This window comes from Hyperolius riggenbachi, chromosome 3, assembly GCF_040937935.1.
Source record: "Hyperolius riggenbachi isolate aHypRig1 chromosome 3, aHypRig1.pri, whole genome shotgun sequence".
NCBI lineage: Eukaryota > Metazoa > Chordata > Amphibia > Anura > Hyperoliidae > Hyperolius > Hyperolius riggenbachi.
Genome location: NC_090648.1, coordinates 39,061,185 through 39,077,797, shown reverse-complemented (window position 1 = coordinate 39,077,797; position 16,613 = coordinate 39,061,185). Strand labels below are relative to the sequence as shown.

Here is a 16,613-nt window from a genome sequence, read left to right as displayed (position 1 = left end):
AGGACTCGACCCCTGGGAGGAACCCCAAAGACAACAAGCAGTATCAGACTTCTCAGAATAAGGTAATCTAGCTCTCCATGGGCTTAAATGATTTGTTGTTCCCCCAATTCAGAGGGGCTTTAAAGGAGATCCTCCTATTTTGTTATTTTTTTTTTGAGAACTCGGAAAGGGTCATTTTACCAAGCTGGGGTATATGCAGCTATGGAAGGTGCTTTTCTGCTCTCTCACCAAGAAAAAATGAATTTGTCCACAGTTGTTATAATAATTTCTTTTCGGGCTATGCATTGTTCTTCTAAGTCATTTGTGTTGTTTTCTGTTTAGTTACCTCAACTATGAAGCCAACACACCTCACCACCACCACAACTGCAGCACATCCATCAGGTCAGAGAAGTACCATAAACTGTGACTTCACACAGTACAAAATGTTCTTTCAGTGGGTATACTCTTCTTTACAGGGACTCTGTAACAAAATGTTCAGCCGTATTTCTTCTATAAGTTCCTATACCTGTTCTAGTGTGCTCTGGCTTACTGCAACCTTTCCTAGTTGCACAGTGGCTGCGTTATCTCTGTTATTTAATCTAATCTTCTTTCCTCTGTCGGCTCTGTCGGGCTCAGGCACTCAGGCTGGAATGTGCTGCTCTGCTTGTGATAGGATAGAAGCTATACACACCCTCTCCAGGCCCCCTCCAAGCTCTGTATGACTCACACACTGAGCTACTCTCAGCCTATCACATGCTGTTAGCAGCCATGTCTTTTGTTTGTAAACACTGCCCTAAAACTGGCAATTACAAGCCAGGATTGCAGAAGGGAGTGGCAGAAACAGCACAGAGAGGCCCAGGAGAACATAATGAATAGAATGGAATGCTTTTTATTGTAAGAATGTTAGAGTACAGATTATCTTTAAGAGGAGAAAAACACTGGGGCCCATACGCAATTTACATTTTCTCCTGATTTTTCTCCCAGGAGATAATTTTTTATCTTCTATTTAAAATAACTTTCAGCACTCTGAAAAAGTACCAAAAAGTAGGTAAAAAAGTACAGACAATTTTTTTTAAGTATTTTCTTACTTGCTGGTGATTTAAAATGCTTTTTATTGACAAGTTGAAAATTATCACCTAGGAGAAAACACCGGATGAAAAAGTGAATTGCATATGACCCTCTGTTGTAAAATGCCTTTTAAATCAATAGCAACATAAAAAAATACTCAAAATAATTTTGATAGTATTTGTTCACCAACTTTTGGGTACTTTTTCAATTCAATTTTTAATGGTGAAAAGTGGATTTAAAGAGAATATGAAAATGATCTTCTAGGAGAAAACTCAGGAGAGAAAGTTAATTGCATATGTGCCAATAGACACTACTTGCTCACCTTTTTCCTCTCCGCTGCAAGAAGTTTTGAATCAGGTTGATACAATTTATTGCATAACTTAGAGATAAATAAAATGTAAGCTTTTGGCTAATAAGCCTTCTTCGGCCTTGGTTCCTGCATATACTGACAGGATGTAAAACACACAGCTTATATACACCGGACATTCAGAGGAGAACCATTAATTTGCAAACATATATAAATGTAATTAGATGTTTTAAAGCAAACCCGAGGTGGGATTTAATAATGTTAGTAGGGCACAGAGGCTTCTTGTGCACACTATCACCAGCCTCTGTTGCCGTATAGCGTGCCCCCAGACCCCCCTTGTGCTCTGCTGTCCACTGTAATAAAAACCGCCTTGCTAGCGACAGGCACCTTGTCGCCAGCATGGTGTTAACCTATGTAGTGCCTGTCACCGCCCCTCCCTGCCTGCTCTATAGCGCCGCTCACCGCCTGTGTCCCTTCCTTCCCTGCCTCTGTAAGCTGATTGGAGGGGAGGGATGCAGGCGGGGAGCGGCGCTATAGAGGAGGCGGGGGAGCAGTGGTGACAGGCAATACATAGGTAAACACTGTGCTGACGGCAAGGTGCATGTCACTAGCTAGCACGGCGGTTTTTATTACGGGGACAGCAGAGCGCAGGGGGGGACCTGGGGGGACACTATACGGACACAGGCTGGTGATAGTGTGCACAACCAGCCTCTGTGCCCTACTAACATTATTAAATCCCACCTCGGGTTCTCTTTAATTGCCACTTCAGGAGAGTCTTACAGGCATTCTAGCCAAATAGATAAGATCACCAGTTTCCTAAATCATAACATACAACAGACAGGAGCAGAGCCGGGACAAGGTCCTCCAGCACCCAAGGCTGAGACACCAAAGTGCACCCTCCATCCCTCCCACCCCAGCCGTCACACACTGATTGCTAATAGACTAAGAGGTGCACTAGGGCTCCCTAACACCTTAATCTCTAGTTATCTGGCCTGCAGTCACTGCCATGTATCCCCTTTTATTATTTATCTCTGCTTCAAACACAATAGGGGAATGATAGCTGAGTGGGTTGTGCGCCCCCTCCTACACTGCGCCCTGAGGCTGGAGCCTCTCTTGCCTCTGCCTCGGCCCGGCCCTGGGCAGGAGTATATATGCAATATATGCTTATATGCCTATATAGGCCGTAATGCAATTAGCTTTTTCTCCTGAGTTTTCTCCTAGGTGATATTTTTAAACGTGTCAATAAAATTCCATTGAAGCCACCAGGAAGCAAACAAATATTCAAAATCATTTTGCTAGTACTTTTTTTTTTACCTACTTTTTGCTACTGTTTCCATTGCAAAGTGCTGGAAAGTTACTTTAAATTGAATATAATATACTGCATATAGGCCCTAGGTGTTAGGAGGTTTATTTCCTTTACTCAACACTGCTTGACTGGCAGTCCTGTTGATCTCTCTGGCATCAGAAGTGTTTGAATCACACACCTGAAACAATCATACACCTAATCCAGTCAGAAATGCCTAATCTGCATGCTTGTTCAGGGTCTATGGCTTAAAGTATTAGATGCAGCGGATCAGCATGGCAGACAGCCAATGTGTTTTTAAAGGAAATAAACATGCCAATAAACAGGGGCGTAGCAATAGGGGTTGCAGAGGTAGCCACCGCATCGGGGCCATTGGGCCAGAGGGGCCCTCCCTCAACTGCAGTATTGGCTCTCTATTGGTCCTGTGCTCATAATAATTACTTCTATAGATACTTTGAATAGTCGTAATCATTAACAAACTGTTCCCCATCCCCTTCTTGCATCTCTGACACTGTAGTTGCCATTGTTAGGTTTTGGTGAGCCGTATCAATTGTTATGCATAGAGTGCTTGGGGGGCCCCATTGTAAAACTTGCATCAGGGGCCCACAACTCCTTAGCTACACCACTGCCAATAAATATCTGTAACAATCTTACCTTCCACCGGCGGGTCCAGCGGCATCTCCGGCGGCGAGACTTCCGCTCCGGCGTCTTCTCAGGGCATCCCCGGCATCCCTCCGACGTCTTCTGAAGGTGTTCCCGGCATCCCTCCGGCGGTGCAGCAAGGGCTTCACGTGCGCAGTTCCTCCTGTCGGGCGCGCATGGGGCAGAGCAGCCTTTACAGGCTGAGGAGGCGTGTCTGACAGGAGGGGCTGTCATCCTAGGGGCTGGATCTGCTCTGCCTCTTGAGTATTTTAGGCCAAGTGAGTCAGTTGCTCAGTGACCTTGATACTAATCAGTTCGCTGGTTCCTGGCCTAGCTAGCTATATTGAACTATATTGAGCTACATTAATATATTGTGTAGACGCACAATATACTGCATATGTACTCTAGTTAGTCAGTCTTATATTTTGTAGTTATATATTTTGTAATATATTCATAATATTCTCGTAATATTATTGAAGTAACATCTATTGTATATTTATCTGTGTACCGACCTTTTGCTTGCCTCCTGACCTCGCTCTTGTCTGATCCCTTTGTGCCGATACACGTGTTCGGCCTGTCCATGACTTCGCTATTGCCTGATCCTTACAATACAACTGACATCTGACTTATGAGAATGACTGCCTGTTTATTGACTATGATATTGCCTAGCTACTCTGTACCTTGATACCTCGGACCTTGTGTACGATTACGGCCTGAACCTGACTAATCCGACTCACCACTGTAGTGAATTGTACTAGCTACACTACCTGTTCACGCTCCAGCGTGAAATTATCAAGGCCCCAAAAAATTATGGGTGAGCTACGTAACCAGATCTTGACTCTAGCAGCAGCTGTCAATCAGCTTACCGAGCAGGTTTCCACGCAACAGACTCAGCTGACTCAATTGACTAACACAATTGCTCAATTAAATGTCTCCGCTGGTGTTAATGCTCAGCCATCTTTACCCAGTATACCAAATGTACCTCTACAAGAGCCTAAAATGCCTTTGCCTGAGAAATTTTCTGGCAAACGTTCTAATTTCAGAAATTTTCAGAATCGCTGTATGTCTTATTTCGAGGTCAGGGTCAGATCTTCTGGAACTGAATCCCAGGAAATCACCCTTATTAAGACACTACTTCAGGGTGACTCTCAGACATGGGCTTATGGCCTAAGTCCTGACCACGAGGCACTTACCCCTGTCGAAAATTTCTTTAAAGCAACATCCACTATATATGCAGATCCTGACATTTCAGCCACTGCTGCCCATAAATTGAGAGACCTCCGACAATACTGCGGAGGAATATGCTGCCAAATTTAGCAAATGGTCTTTGTCAGTTAAATGGGGTGAGGCAGCACTTCTAGATCCATTTCTTTTGGAGATATCTGATGCAGTAAATGATGTTCTTATTAGTCACCCTGAACCTAAAACCCTGGAGGATGCTATCTCCTTGGCCATACGGGCATATAGGCGTATCAAGTACCAACGACAAGGGAAAACTTATTCCAGTTCTGGTAGACAGAGTATGCCTCTTCTGTTTCAACTGAAGAGCCAATGCAGTTGGGATATTCCAAGCTCTTTCCAGCAGAGAAGCTTAGGAGAAAGAAAGAAAATTTGTGTATATATTGTGGTGAGAAAGGTCATTATGCAATGTCTTGCTCTGCAAAAAGGGTTCCGGGAAAACTCCAGCACCTAAGTGAAGTAAGGGGGCTTCACTTGGGTGAGCAGTTTTCTCCCCTTAAAAGTAAAAAAAATATTGTTGCCAGCTACTGTATCCTGGAACAGTAGATCTGAAAATTGTCTAGCCTTCATTGATTCCGGGGCAGCCAGAAATGTTATTGATTCTGTCTTTGCTACTCAGCTGGGTATTCCTGTCGAACAGTTGCAGACCAAACGTTTTGTTACTGCCATAGATGACACCCCTCTGCAGTCCAAAACTCCTATTTTAGTCACTCCTGAAGTCTCTCTGCAGGTGGGGGTCATGCATTTTGAGTCAATACAGTTTTTTGTACTCAGGATGCCATCTAGCCCTTTGGTGTTGGGGTTACCCTGGCTTCAACATCACAACCCTTGTATCGATTGGTGTTCCAGGCAACTCACCAGTTGGTCAACTTTTTGTCAAGGGGTGTGCTTGAAGACTTTGTCACTTTTAAGTCTAGGGGTGAAGTCTAATGAGATTCCACCACCTTATCTTGACTTTTTAGACGTTTTTTCTCCACAATCCACAGATAAGTTACCACCTCATGGACCCTATGATTGCCCTGTTGAATTGCTGCCTGGTATCATGCCGCCATGAGGGCATCTTTACAATCTGACTGGCCCTGAGAGATTGGCCATGAAACAGTATAGTAAAGAGAATTTAGATAAGGGATTTTTCCGACCCTCTACATCACCAGCTGGGGCAGGGTTCTTCTTTGAGGAGAAAAAAAGACGGGGGTTTACGTCCCTGTATTGATTACAGGGGACTCAGTAAAATTACTATTAAAAATCATTATCCACTACCTTTGGTCAATGACCTTTTTGCACAGGTTTCAGGGGCCAGGATTTTTTCTAAACTTGACTTGTGGGGTGCCTACAACTTGATAGGTATACGTCAGGGAGACAAATGGAAGACGGCCTTTCAACACTCGAGACGGGCATTATAAGTATCTTGTTATGCCCTTTGGTCTTTGTAACGCTCCGGCTGTCTTCCAAGACTTTGTAAATGATGTATTCAGAGATGTCCTAGGTAAATTCATCATAATTTACTTAGATGACATTCTTATATAGTCCAACACATTATTAGAACACCGAGTTCATGTGAAATATGTATTACAGAAGTTGAGGGAGAATTATCTGTTCGCCAAGTTAGAGAAATGTTTGTTTGAGGTTTCTCGGGTACCATTCCTAGGATACATAATTCCTGATTCAGGTCTTTCTATGGACCAGAAAAAACTCTCAGCAGTGTTGGATTGGCCACAACCCAAGGGTCTCAAAGCTATACAACGATTCCTGGGGTTCGCCAATTATTATAGAAAATGTATCTGAAATGTCTCTACTTTAGTTGCTCCCATAACTGATTTGACAAAGAAAAATGCTCATCCTGTCCATTGGTCCACAAAGCTTGTGAAGCTTTTTCTAAACTGAAGTCTGCCTTTTGTTCCACATCCATAATAAATCATCCCAATGTTACTCTACCATTCTTCGTCGAGGTCGACACCTCTGAAGTTGGGGTGGGAGCAGTCCTCTCTCAATTTTCAGGGGATCCTGAACGTATGCATCCATGTGCATATTTTTCTAAGAAATTTTTGTCAGCAGAACGAAATTATGACATAGGCAATAGAGAGTTACTGGCAATCAAGATGGCGTTTGAGAATTGGAGGCATTGGTTGGAGGGGGCAGTTCATCCAGTCACAGTCCATACAGATCGTAAAAATCTAAGAGTACATAGAGGGGGCTAAGAGATTGAACCCCAGGCAGGCACGTTGGGCAATGTTTTTTTCCCGTTTTAATTTTGTAATTACTTATAAACCGGGTTCTAAGAATATTAAAGGTGACGCTTTGTCACAGAGTTTTGACGTTGAATTCACACTACCTGTTGTTCCAGAAACAATCCTACCTCCTAGCCGAGTCCTTGCCGCAGTTCAGACTACTGAATTTCCTGACATACATGCTTTATTACAACCATTTCAGTCAGACAGTCCTCTTGATAAACCATCCGATGTGGACTTTGCTCCATTGCAATTACGTTTACAGGTTCTTCAATTATTTCATGAGTCTAAATTGGCAGGTCATCCGGGAGAGGCTAAAACTTTGAAACTTTTGTCTCGTCATGTGTGGTGGCCCTCTCTTAACTACTTTTGCCTCCTAGACGTACTAGCTACGTCCAGGTGGCCATGTGCGCGTCCGCACGCTCCCATGGCCGATCATGCGCGTGCTCCCGGCCCACAGTTCGTTAGCCAGGCAATGAGTGAATCGGCTATGGTGTCCGATCACTGATTCCTCTCCCCCACAGAAAAATCGACAGCTTCTCTTGGAAGCTTCGCTTTTTCTAGCTCTAGCGTCCCCATGCGTACCTCTAAGCGTATATGTTACGCTTAGAGTGATGTCATGTAAACAAACTCAAGGCTGCCATCTTGTGGCCAAAAAGTAAAACTACAACTAAATGTAAAAAAAAAATAAAATCAACACATATTTACAGAAAAAATTACTGTTTACATCCCACCCTCCCAAAAATACCCAAATATAATGTTTAATATAAAAAAAAATTACAATAAAAAAAATGTAAATGTTTACCTAAGGGTCTAAACTTTTTAAATATCAATGTAAAGATGAAATATTTCTTTTTTTTTTTTTAATTTTAAACTTCTAAATAGTGATGGATGCAAAACGGAAAAAATGCACCTTTATTTCCAAATAAAATATTGTCACCATACATTGTGATAGGGACATAATTTAAATGGTATAATAACCGGGATAAATGGGCAAATACAATACATGAGTTTAAATTATGGAGGCATGTATTATTTTATCTTATTCTTCTTATTCTTCCTGTTAAAGAGGAAGCGACACCCATGCTAACCTAAAAATAAAAAACACATATTTAAGTAGATAAATACTAGTTCAACTTATATATCAGTTGTATTGTACTGTCCATGTTATGATTCCTGAGAATTTTATAAATGAGAAGCAGAAAATCCTATTCCAGGCAGTGGCCATTTTCCCCAGCTAAAGCTGACATCATATCCTCTCTGACTCTTGTTTTCCCCCCTCCCTTCTCTTGCTCATTGTATATTCATTACCTGCCCTCCTCCCAGAGTCTTCAGACACTCCCACTGAGGTGTATACTAGGAAGTGCACTGTCTTATGTCATCATTGTGCGACTCAGTACAGCTGTGTTTACATCACAAAAGCAGGGTGATTTCAGAGCACACTTCAGAGATCGGATTTCAGCTGTCCCTTCAGGAATTGTGTGTGCTCTCTACTCCTGGAAACAATGCTAATGAAAGAATGGTAATCTTGATGGCGTTTTGAGAACAGGACTAAGAAATCTTATTGAATCTTTGTTCATGCCACACATGGTACAAGCTCACGCCACACATGGTACAAGCTCAGTGGTATTGTACATTGTTTTCGTAATTAACCCATCAAAGGGGAGACCTCCTCCTCCAACATTACTGCACATGTGCAAACAGTCTAACGCGGCTTAGTGTGTGAGAGAGAGTGGGAGTGTGAGAGAGAGTGAGAGTGTGAGAGAGTGAGAGCGAGTGAGTAAGAGTGTGTCAGTGCTTCTCCCTCCCCTCTGCATAGCACAGCACACACCCCTGCTTCTCCCTCCCCTCTCCATAGCACAGCACGCCCTGCTGTTTCTCCCTCCCCTCTTCATAGCACAGCACGCGCTGCTGCTTCTCCCTCCCCTCTCCATAGCACAGCATGCCCTGCTGCTTCTCCCTCCCCTCTCCATAGCACAGCACACCCTGCTGCTTCTCCCTTCCCTCTCCATAGCACAGCACGCGCTGCGGCTTCTCCCTCCCCTCTCCATAGCACAGCACGCGCTGCGGCTTCTCCCTCCCCTCTCCATAGCACAGCACGCGCTCCTGCTTCTCCCTCCCCTCTCCATAGCACAGCACAGGCTGCTGCGTCTCCCTCCCCTCTCCATAGCACAGCACAGGCTGCTGCGTCTCCCTACCCTCTCCATAGCACAGCACGTGCTGCTGCTTCTCCCTCCCCTCTCCATAGCACAGCACGCGCTCCTGCTTCTCCCTCCCCTCTCCATAGCACAGCACCCACTGCTGTGTCTCCCTCCCCTCTCCATAGCACAGCACAGGCTGCTGCGTCTCCCTCCCCTCTCCATAGCACAGCACGTGCTGCTGCTTCTCCCTCCCCTCTCCATAGCACAGCACGCCCTGCTGCTTCTCCCTCCCCTCTCCATAGCACAGCACGCGCTCCTGCTTCTCCCTCCCCTCTCCATAGCACAGCACAGGCTGCTGCGTCTCCCTCCCCTCTCCATAGCACAGCACGTGCTGCTGCTTCTCCCTCCCCTCTCCATAGCACAGCACGCCCTGCTGCGTCTCCCTCCCCTCTCCATAGCACAGCACGCGCTGCTGCTTCTCCCTCCCCTCTCCGTAGCACAGCACGCGCTGCGGCTTCTCCCTCCCCTCTCCATAGCACAGCACAGGCTGCTGCGTCTCCCTCCCCTCTCCATAGCACAGCACAGGCTGCTGCGTCTCCCTACCCTCTCCATAGCACAGCACAGGCTGCTGCTTCTCCCTCCCCTCTCCATAGCACAGCACGCGCTCCTGCTTCTCCCTCCCCTCTCCATAGCACAGCACAGGCTGCTGCTTCTCCCTCCCCTCTCCATAGCACTGCACACGCTGCTGCTTTTCCCTCCCCTCTCCATAGCACAGCACGCGCTGCTGCTTCTCCCTCCCCTCTCCATAGCACAGCACGCGCCGCTGCTTCTCCCTCCCCTCTCCATAGCACAGCACGCACTCCTGCTTCTCCCTCCCCTCTCCATAGCACAGCATGCGCTAGGTATAGCCAGGGATAGGTGTAGCCAGTATTAGGTGGCCACAGCATAGGTAGCCAGGGATAGGTGTAGCCAGTATTAGGTGGCCACAGCATAGGTAGACAGGGATAGGTGTAGCTAGTAATAGGTGGTCGCAGCATAGGTAGCCAGGGATAGGTGTAGCCAGTAGTAGGTGGCCACAGCATAGGTAGCCAGGGATAGGTGTAGCCAGTATTAGGTGGCCACAGCATAGGTAGACAGGGATAGGTGTAGCTAGTAATAGGTGGTCGCAGCATAGGTAGACAGGGATAGGTGTAGCTAGTAATAGGTGGTCGCAGCATAGGTAGCCAGGGATAGGTGTAGCCAGTAGTAGGTGGCCACAGCATAGGTAGCCAGGGATAGGTGTAGCCAGTATTAGGTGGCCACAGCATAGGTAGACAGGGATAGGTGTAGCTAGTAATAGGTGGTCGCAGCATAGGTAGACAGGGATAGGTGTAGCCCAGGGGTGCCCACACTTTTTCGGCTCGCGAGCTACTTGCAGAGTCCAGGAGATCTACCAACATTTAGATAGCTAGGTATACATGCCTTCAGTATAGGTAGATAGGTATAGGGGCCTTTAGTATAGTTAGCCAGATATAGTGTAGTTAGGTGCAGGGACCTTCAGTATAGTTAGCCAGGTAAAGTGTAGTTAGGTGCAGAGACCTTCAGTATAGTTAGCCAGGTATAGTGTAGTTAGGTGCAGGGACCTTCAGTATAGTTAGCCAGGTATAGTGTAGTTAGGTGCAGAGACCTTCAGTATAGTTAGCCAGGTATAGTGTAGTTAGGTGCAGGGGCCTTCAGTATAGTTAGCCAGGTATAGTGTAGTTAGGTGTAGGGGCCTTCAGTATAGTTAGCCAGGTATGGTGTAGTTAAGTGCAGGGACCTTCAGTATAGTTATCCAGGTATGGTGTAGTTAGGTGCAGGGACCTTCAGTATAGTTAGCCAGGTATAGTGTAGTTAGGTGCAGGGACCTTCAGTATAGTTAGCCAGGTGTAGTGTAGTTAGGTGCAGAGGCCTTCAGTATAGTTAGCCAGGTATAGTGTAGTTAGGTGCAGGGACCTTCAGTATAGTTAGCCAGGTATAGTGTAGTTAGGTGCAGAGGCCTTCAGTATAGTTAGCCAGGTATAGTGTAGTTAGGTGCAGGGACCTTCAGTATAGTTAGCCAGGTATAGTGTAGTTAGGTGTAGGGGCCTTCAGTATAGTTAGCCAGGTATAGTGCAGTTAGGTGTGGTGCCTTCAGTATTGTTAGCCAGGTATAGTGTAGGTAAGCGTAGGGGCCATTCACCTCCCTCCAGTTCCAGCGGCAGTCTGGGGCTCCTCCTGGTCTCCCCTCCATCAGCCGCGCTGCGAGTGCCTCCGGAGTCCGGCGAGCGAAGGGGGCGGTGGGCAGCGTGCACTGACGCATTGTGCCCAGGCCCAGCGCCGCCCCCAGCTATGATGTCGCGGCTGCGTCCTCCTCTCCCGCTGTACCGCCCCTCTCCTCTCCGCCTCGTTCTGATTGGCCAGCGGCTGGCAGAAGATTCTGACAGCCGCAAAATGTTACATGACGGGATCTACCAAATAGGCGGTCAAGATATACTGGTAGATCACGATCGACCTACTGGGCACCCCTGGTGTAGCCAGTAGGAGGCCGCAGCATAGGTAGCCAGGGATAGGTGTAGCCAGTAGTAGGTGGCCGCAGCATAGGTAGCCAGGGATAGGTGTAGCCAGTAGTAGGTGGTCGCAGCATAGGTAGCCAGGGATAGGTGTAGCCAGTAATAGGTGGCCACAGCATAGGTAGCCAGGGATAGGTGTAGCGAGTAATAGGTGGCCACAGCATAGGTAGCCAGGAATAGGTGTAGCCAGTAATAGGTGGTGACAGCATAGGTAGCCAGGGATAGGTGTAGCCAGTAATAGGTGGCCACAGCATAGGTAGCCAGGGATAGGTGTAGCGAGTAATAGGTGGCCACAGCATAGGTAGCCAGGGATAGGTGTAGCGAGTAATAGGTGGCCACAGCATAGGTAGCCAGGGATAGGTGTAGCGAGTAATAGGTGGCCACAGCATAGGTAGCCAGGAATAGGTGTAGCGAGTAATAGGTGGCCACAGCATAGGTAGCCAGGGATAGGTGTAGCGAGTAATAGGTGGCCACAGCATAGGTAGCCAGGAATAGGTGTAGCCAGTAATAGGTGGTGACAGCATAGGTAGACAGGGATAGGTGTAGCCAGTAGGAGGCCGCAGCATAGGTAGCCAGTAGTAGGTGGCCACAGCATAGGTAGACAGGGATAGGTGTAGCTAGTAATAGGTGGCCGCAGCATAGGTAGACAGGGATAGGTTAGCCAGTAGGAGGCCAAGGCATAGGTAGCCAGTATTAGGTGGCTGCAGCATAGGTAGCCAGTATTAGGTGGCTGCAGCATAGGTAGCCAGGAATAGGTGTAGCCAGTAGTAGGAGGCCGCAGCATAGGTCGCCAGTATTAGATGGCCGCAGCATAGGTAGCCAGGGATATCCAACCCTACCTCTGGCTGCACATCATCACCTACATTTGCTGTATAACAAGCATTGAACAGTTGTTGCATGAAACCAAAGGTATATGCTTTCAAAGTCAGTGTCCAATTTTACAAAGTTAATTATTGTTCATTGACGACATAGTTTTCCTGTTTTTACAGGTTGTGTAAGAAATAAAATTTATTAAAAAATAGTTTAATTTTTAATGTTTTTACATGAAGTATAAAGTAGAAAAAAAATTACAAAACATTTACATTTTCATGGGAACAAGGAGACATTCAACTACAACATGAGGATTTTGCGCAAGAGTTTGTATCTACAAAATCTACCATGAAGCAAGAAGTCACTTGTTATCCTCATCCAACCTAATCAAATCCTAAGGTGGCTGCGACCACCCGTGTCCGTGTTCTCTTCAGTGCCCAGGCATCTCAGTGCCCGCACCGGTGCACTTAGTTCCTGTGCCGCCACACTGTCCCCTTTCGATGCCGGTCTTGCTCTGTGACCCCTCCAATGTGACCGGTGCTAATGTCCACTGCTGCCGACATTCAACTTTTTCCCCCTCCGTACTCTAAAATACATACATAGCTCTCCTCCAACTTTTCTTACCCGGGGCTTTCTCCTGCCCTTGGCTAGTGTCAGGCAGAGGAGATGTGAGTGACAGAGTGTGTGAGTGACAGAGTGTGTGAGTGTGTGACAGAGTGTGTGAGTGTGTGACAGAGTGTGTGAGTGTGTGACAGAGTGTGTGAGTGTGTGACAGAGTGTGTGAGTGTGTGACAGAGTGTGTGAGTGTGTGACAGAGTGTGTGACAGAGTGTGTGACAGAGTGTGTGAGTGTGTGACAGAGTGTGTGAGTGTGTGACAGAGTGTGTGACAGAGTGTGTGACAGAGTGTGTGAGTGTGTGACAGAGTGTTGAGTGACAGAGTGTGTGACTGAGTGTGTGACAGAGTGTGTGTGTGTGACAGAGTGTGTGAGTGTGTGACAGAGTGTGTGAGTGTGTGACAGAGTGTGTGACAGAGTGTGTGAGTGTGTGACAGAGTGTTGAGTGACAGAGTGTGTGACAGAGTGTGACAGAGTGTGTGACAGAGTGTGTGTGAGTGTGTGACAGAGTGTGTGAGTGTGTGACAGAGTGTGTGAGTGTGTGACAGAGTGTGTGAGTGTGTGACAGAGTGTGTGAGTGTGTGACAGAGTGTGTGAGTGTGTGACAGAGTGTTGAGTGACAGAGTGTGTGACTGAGTGTGTGACAGAGTGTGTGAGTGTGTGACAGAGTGTGTGAGTGTGTGACAGAGTGTCAGAGGCGTAGCTAGGGTTTTCAGCGCCCGGGGACAAAGACTATTAATGCGCCCCCCAAAGTCAAGGTTGCGCCGTGCCAAAAAGGGGCGTGGTCATATAATAAATGTGGGCGTGTTTATGGGTGGAGCCAAATGTATATGGAGGTTAGCAGGCTCACGCTCACCCACCCTCCCTCAGTATGTACCTTCCAGCATGTTCCAAGACAAATTCAGCAATCATGAGCCCCCCCCCCCCCCCATCAAGACAAATTCAGCAATCATGAGGCCCCCAACATAACCAACTCAGCAATCATGAGGCCCCCAACAAGACAAATTTAGCAATCATGAGGCCCCCAACAAGACAAATTCAGCAATCATGAGGCCCCCAACAAGACAAATTCAGCGATCTTGAGGCCCCCAACAAATCATGAGGCCCCCAACAAGACAAATTCAGTAACCATGAGGCCCACAACAAGACAAATTCAGCAGTCATGAGTCACATAAATAGACAGCATTTCACATAAATAGGTAGAATGCCCCCTTAATATGGTAGACACCTCTCACCTGGCAGCAGTTCTCCAAAATACACTCAATCTGACGTGGTTCCCCAAAAATAGGTAGCCCCAGGTCTATAGTTGTCCCCAGAATAGGTGGCCAGCAGTATAGATGTCCCCAGAATAGGTGGCCAGCGGTATAGATGTCCCCAGAACAGGTAGCCAGGGGTAGAGATGTCCACAGAACAGGTAGCCAGGGGTATATGTGCCCAGTATATGTAGGCAGGGGTATGTGTGCCCAGTATATGTAGCCAGAGGTATATGTGCCCAGTATATGTAGCCAGGGTATATATGCCCAGTATATGTAGCCAGGGGTATATATGCCCAGTATATGTAGCCAGGGGTATATATGCCCAGTATATGTAGCCAGGGGTATATATGCCCAGTATATGTAGTCAGGGGGTATATATGCCCAGTATATGTAGCCAGGGGTATATATGCCCAGTATATGTAGCCAGGGGGTATATATGCCCAGTATATGTAGCCAGGGGTATATATGCCCAGTATATGTAGCCAGGGGGTATATATGCCCAGTATATGTAGCCAGGGGGTATATATGCCCAGTATATGTAGCCAGGGGGTATATATGCCCAGTATATGTAGCCAGGGGGTATATATGCCCAGTATATGTAGCCAGGGGATATATATGCCCAGTATATGTAGCCAGGGGTATATATGCCCAGTATATGTAGCCAGGGGGTATATATGCCCAGTATATGTAGCCAGGGGGTATATATGCCCAGTATATGTAGCCAGGGGTATATATGCCCAGTATATGTAGCCAGGGGTATATATGCCCAGTATATGTAGCCAGGGGGTATATATGCCCAGTATATGTAGCCAGGGGGTATATATGCCCAGTATATGTAGCCAGGGGGTATATATGCCCAGTCCATTTAGCCAGGGGGTATATATGCCCAGTATATGTAGCCAGGGGGTATATATGCCCAGTATATGTAGCCAGGGGGTATATATGCCCAGTATATGTAGCCAGGGGGTATATATGCCCAGTATATGTAGCCAGGGGGTATATATGCCCAGTATATGTAGCCAGGGGGTATATATGCCCAGTATATGTAGCCAGGGGTGTATATATGCCCAGTATATGTAGCCAGGGGGTATATATGCCCAGTATATGTAGCCAGGGCGTATATATGCCCAGTATATGTAGCCAGGGGTATATATGCCCAGTCTATTTAGCCAGGGGGTATATATTCCCAGTATATGTAGCCAGGGGTATATATGCCCAGAGTAGGTAACCAGGTGCCCCCCTCCCTGGCTCCCCAGCAGGAGGGGAGCAGCCTGCTCCCCTCCTGCTGGGGAGCCAGGGAGGGGGGCACCTGCCTTTGGTCCTGGGCTCAGCTCAGCTTCACCTAACCTGGGCCTCCACGAGTCCACGCTCACGCTGTCTGCGGCCGGCTGCCTGTTTGTTTAGCCTCGCAGCCTCGCTCTAGGCCTAGGGATGGCTGGGGCTCAGGGCCGGTGTGGTGTGCTGGGCTGGGCTGGCGGCGCCTCTTCCACTCACTTGCCGGCTGCCGCTCTGCGCAGCGTTCCACTAGTATATGGACGCTGCGCGGCGGTGCGGCGCCGGCGATCATGACGTGTGACGTCAGTGACGTCACTCGCTGAGTGGGGGAGATCCGGGCGGCCCGGTGGTGAGCGGCTGAGCGCTGCGTAGCAGCGTATAATAAATAAATGATATAAATAAAAAAACACTGCAGCTGAGGAGCTGGCGGCGCCCTCGGGGACCTAGCGCCCCGGGGCACTTGTCCTACCCCGACCCCCCCTAGCTCCGCGCCTGCAGAGTGTTGAGTGACAGAGTGTGTGACAGAGTGTGAGAGTGTGTGACAGAGTGTGAGAGTGTGTGACAGAGTGTGTGACAGAGTGTGTGTGAGTGTGTGACAGTGTGTGAGTGTGTGACAGAGTGTGTGAGTGACAGACAGAGTGTGTGAGTGACAGAGTGTGTGAGTGACAGACAGTGTGTGAGTGACAGACAGTGTGTGAGTGACAGACTGACAGAGTGTGTGAGTGACAGACTGACAGAGTGTGTGAGTGACAGACTGACAGAGTGTGTGAGTGACAGACTGACAGAGTGTGTGAGTGACAGACTGACAGAGTGTGTGAGTGACAGACTGACAGAGTGTGTGAGTGACAGACTGACAGAGTGTGTGAGTGTGTGACAAAGTGTGTGAGTGTGTGACAGAGTGTGTGAGTGTGTGACAGAGTGTGTGAGTGTGTGACAGAGTGTGTGAGTGTGTGACAGAGTGTGTGAGTGTGAGTGACAGAGTGTGTGAGTGACAGAGTGTGTGAGTGTGAGTGACAGAGTGTGTGAGTGACAGAGTGTGTGAGTGACAGTGTGTGTGAGTGAGTGAGTGACAGAGTGTGTGAGTGACAGAGTGTGTGAGTGACAGACAGTGTGTGAGTGACAGACAGTGTGTGAGTGACAGACTGACAGAGTGTGTGAGTGACAGACTGACAGAGTGTGT

General features: G+C 47.5%; 1 protein-coding gene across 3 annotated transcripts in view; it reads left to right on the top strand.

Annotated features, from left to right (window-relative positions):
* Positions 1 to 16,613, top strand: part of LOC137560928 (uncharacterized) — a 121,286-nt gene that overhangs the window by 56,490 nt on the left and 48,183 nt on the right. For 2 of the 3 annotated variants that reach the window (XM_068272110.1, XM_068272109.1), the window contains exon 5: positions 322 to 381. The exons of the other annotated variant lie outside the window; for it this stretch is intronic. In XM_068272110.1, the coding sequence (XP_068128211.1) occupies positions 322 to 381 (60 nt within the window). The remainder of the gene's footprint in view (positions 1 to 321; positions 382 to 16,613) is intronic. 3 annotated transcript variants of the gene reach the window in all.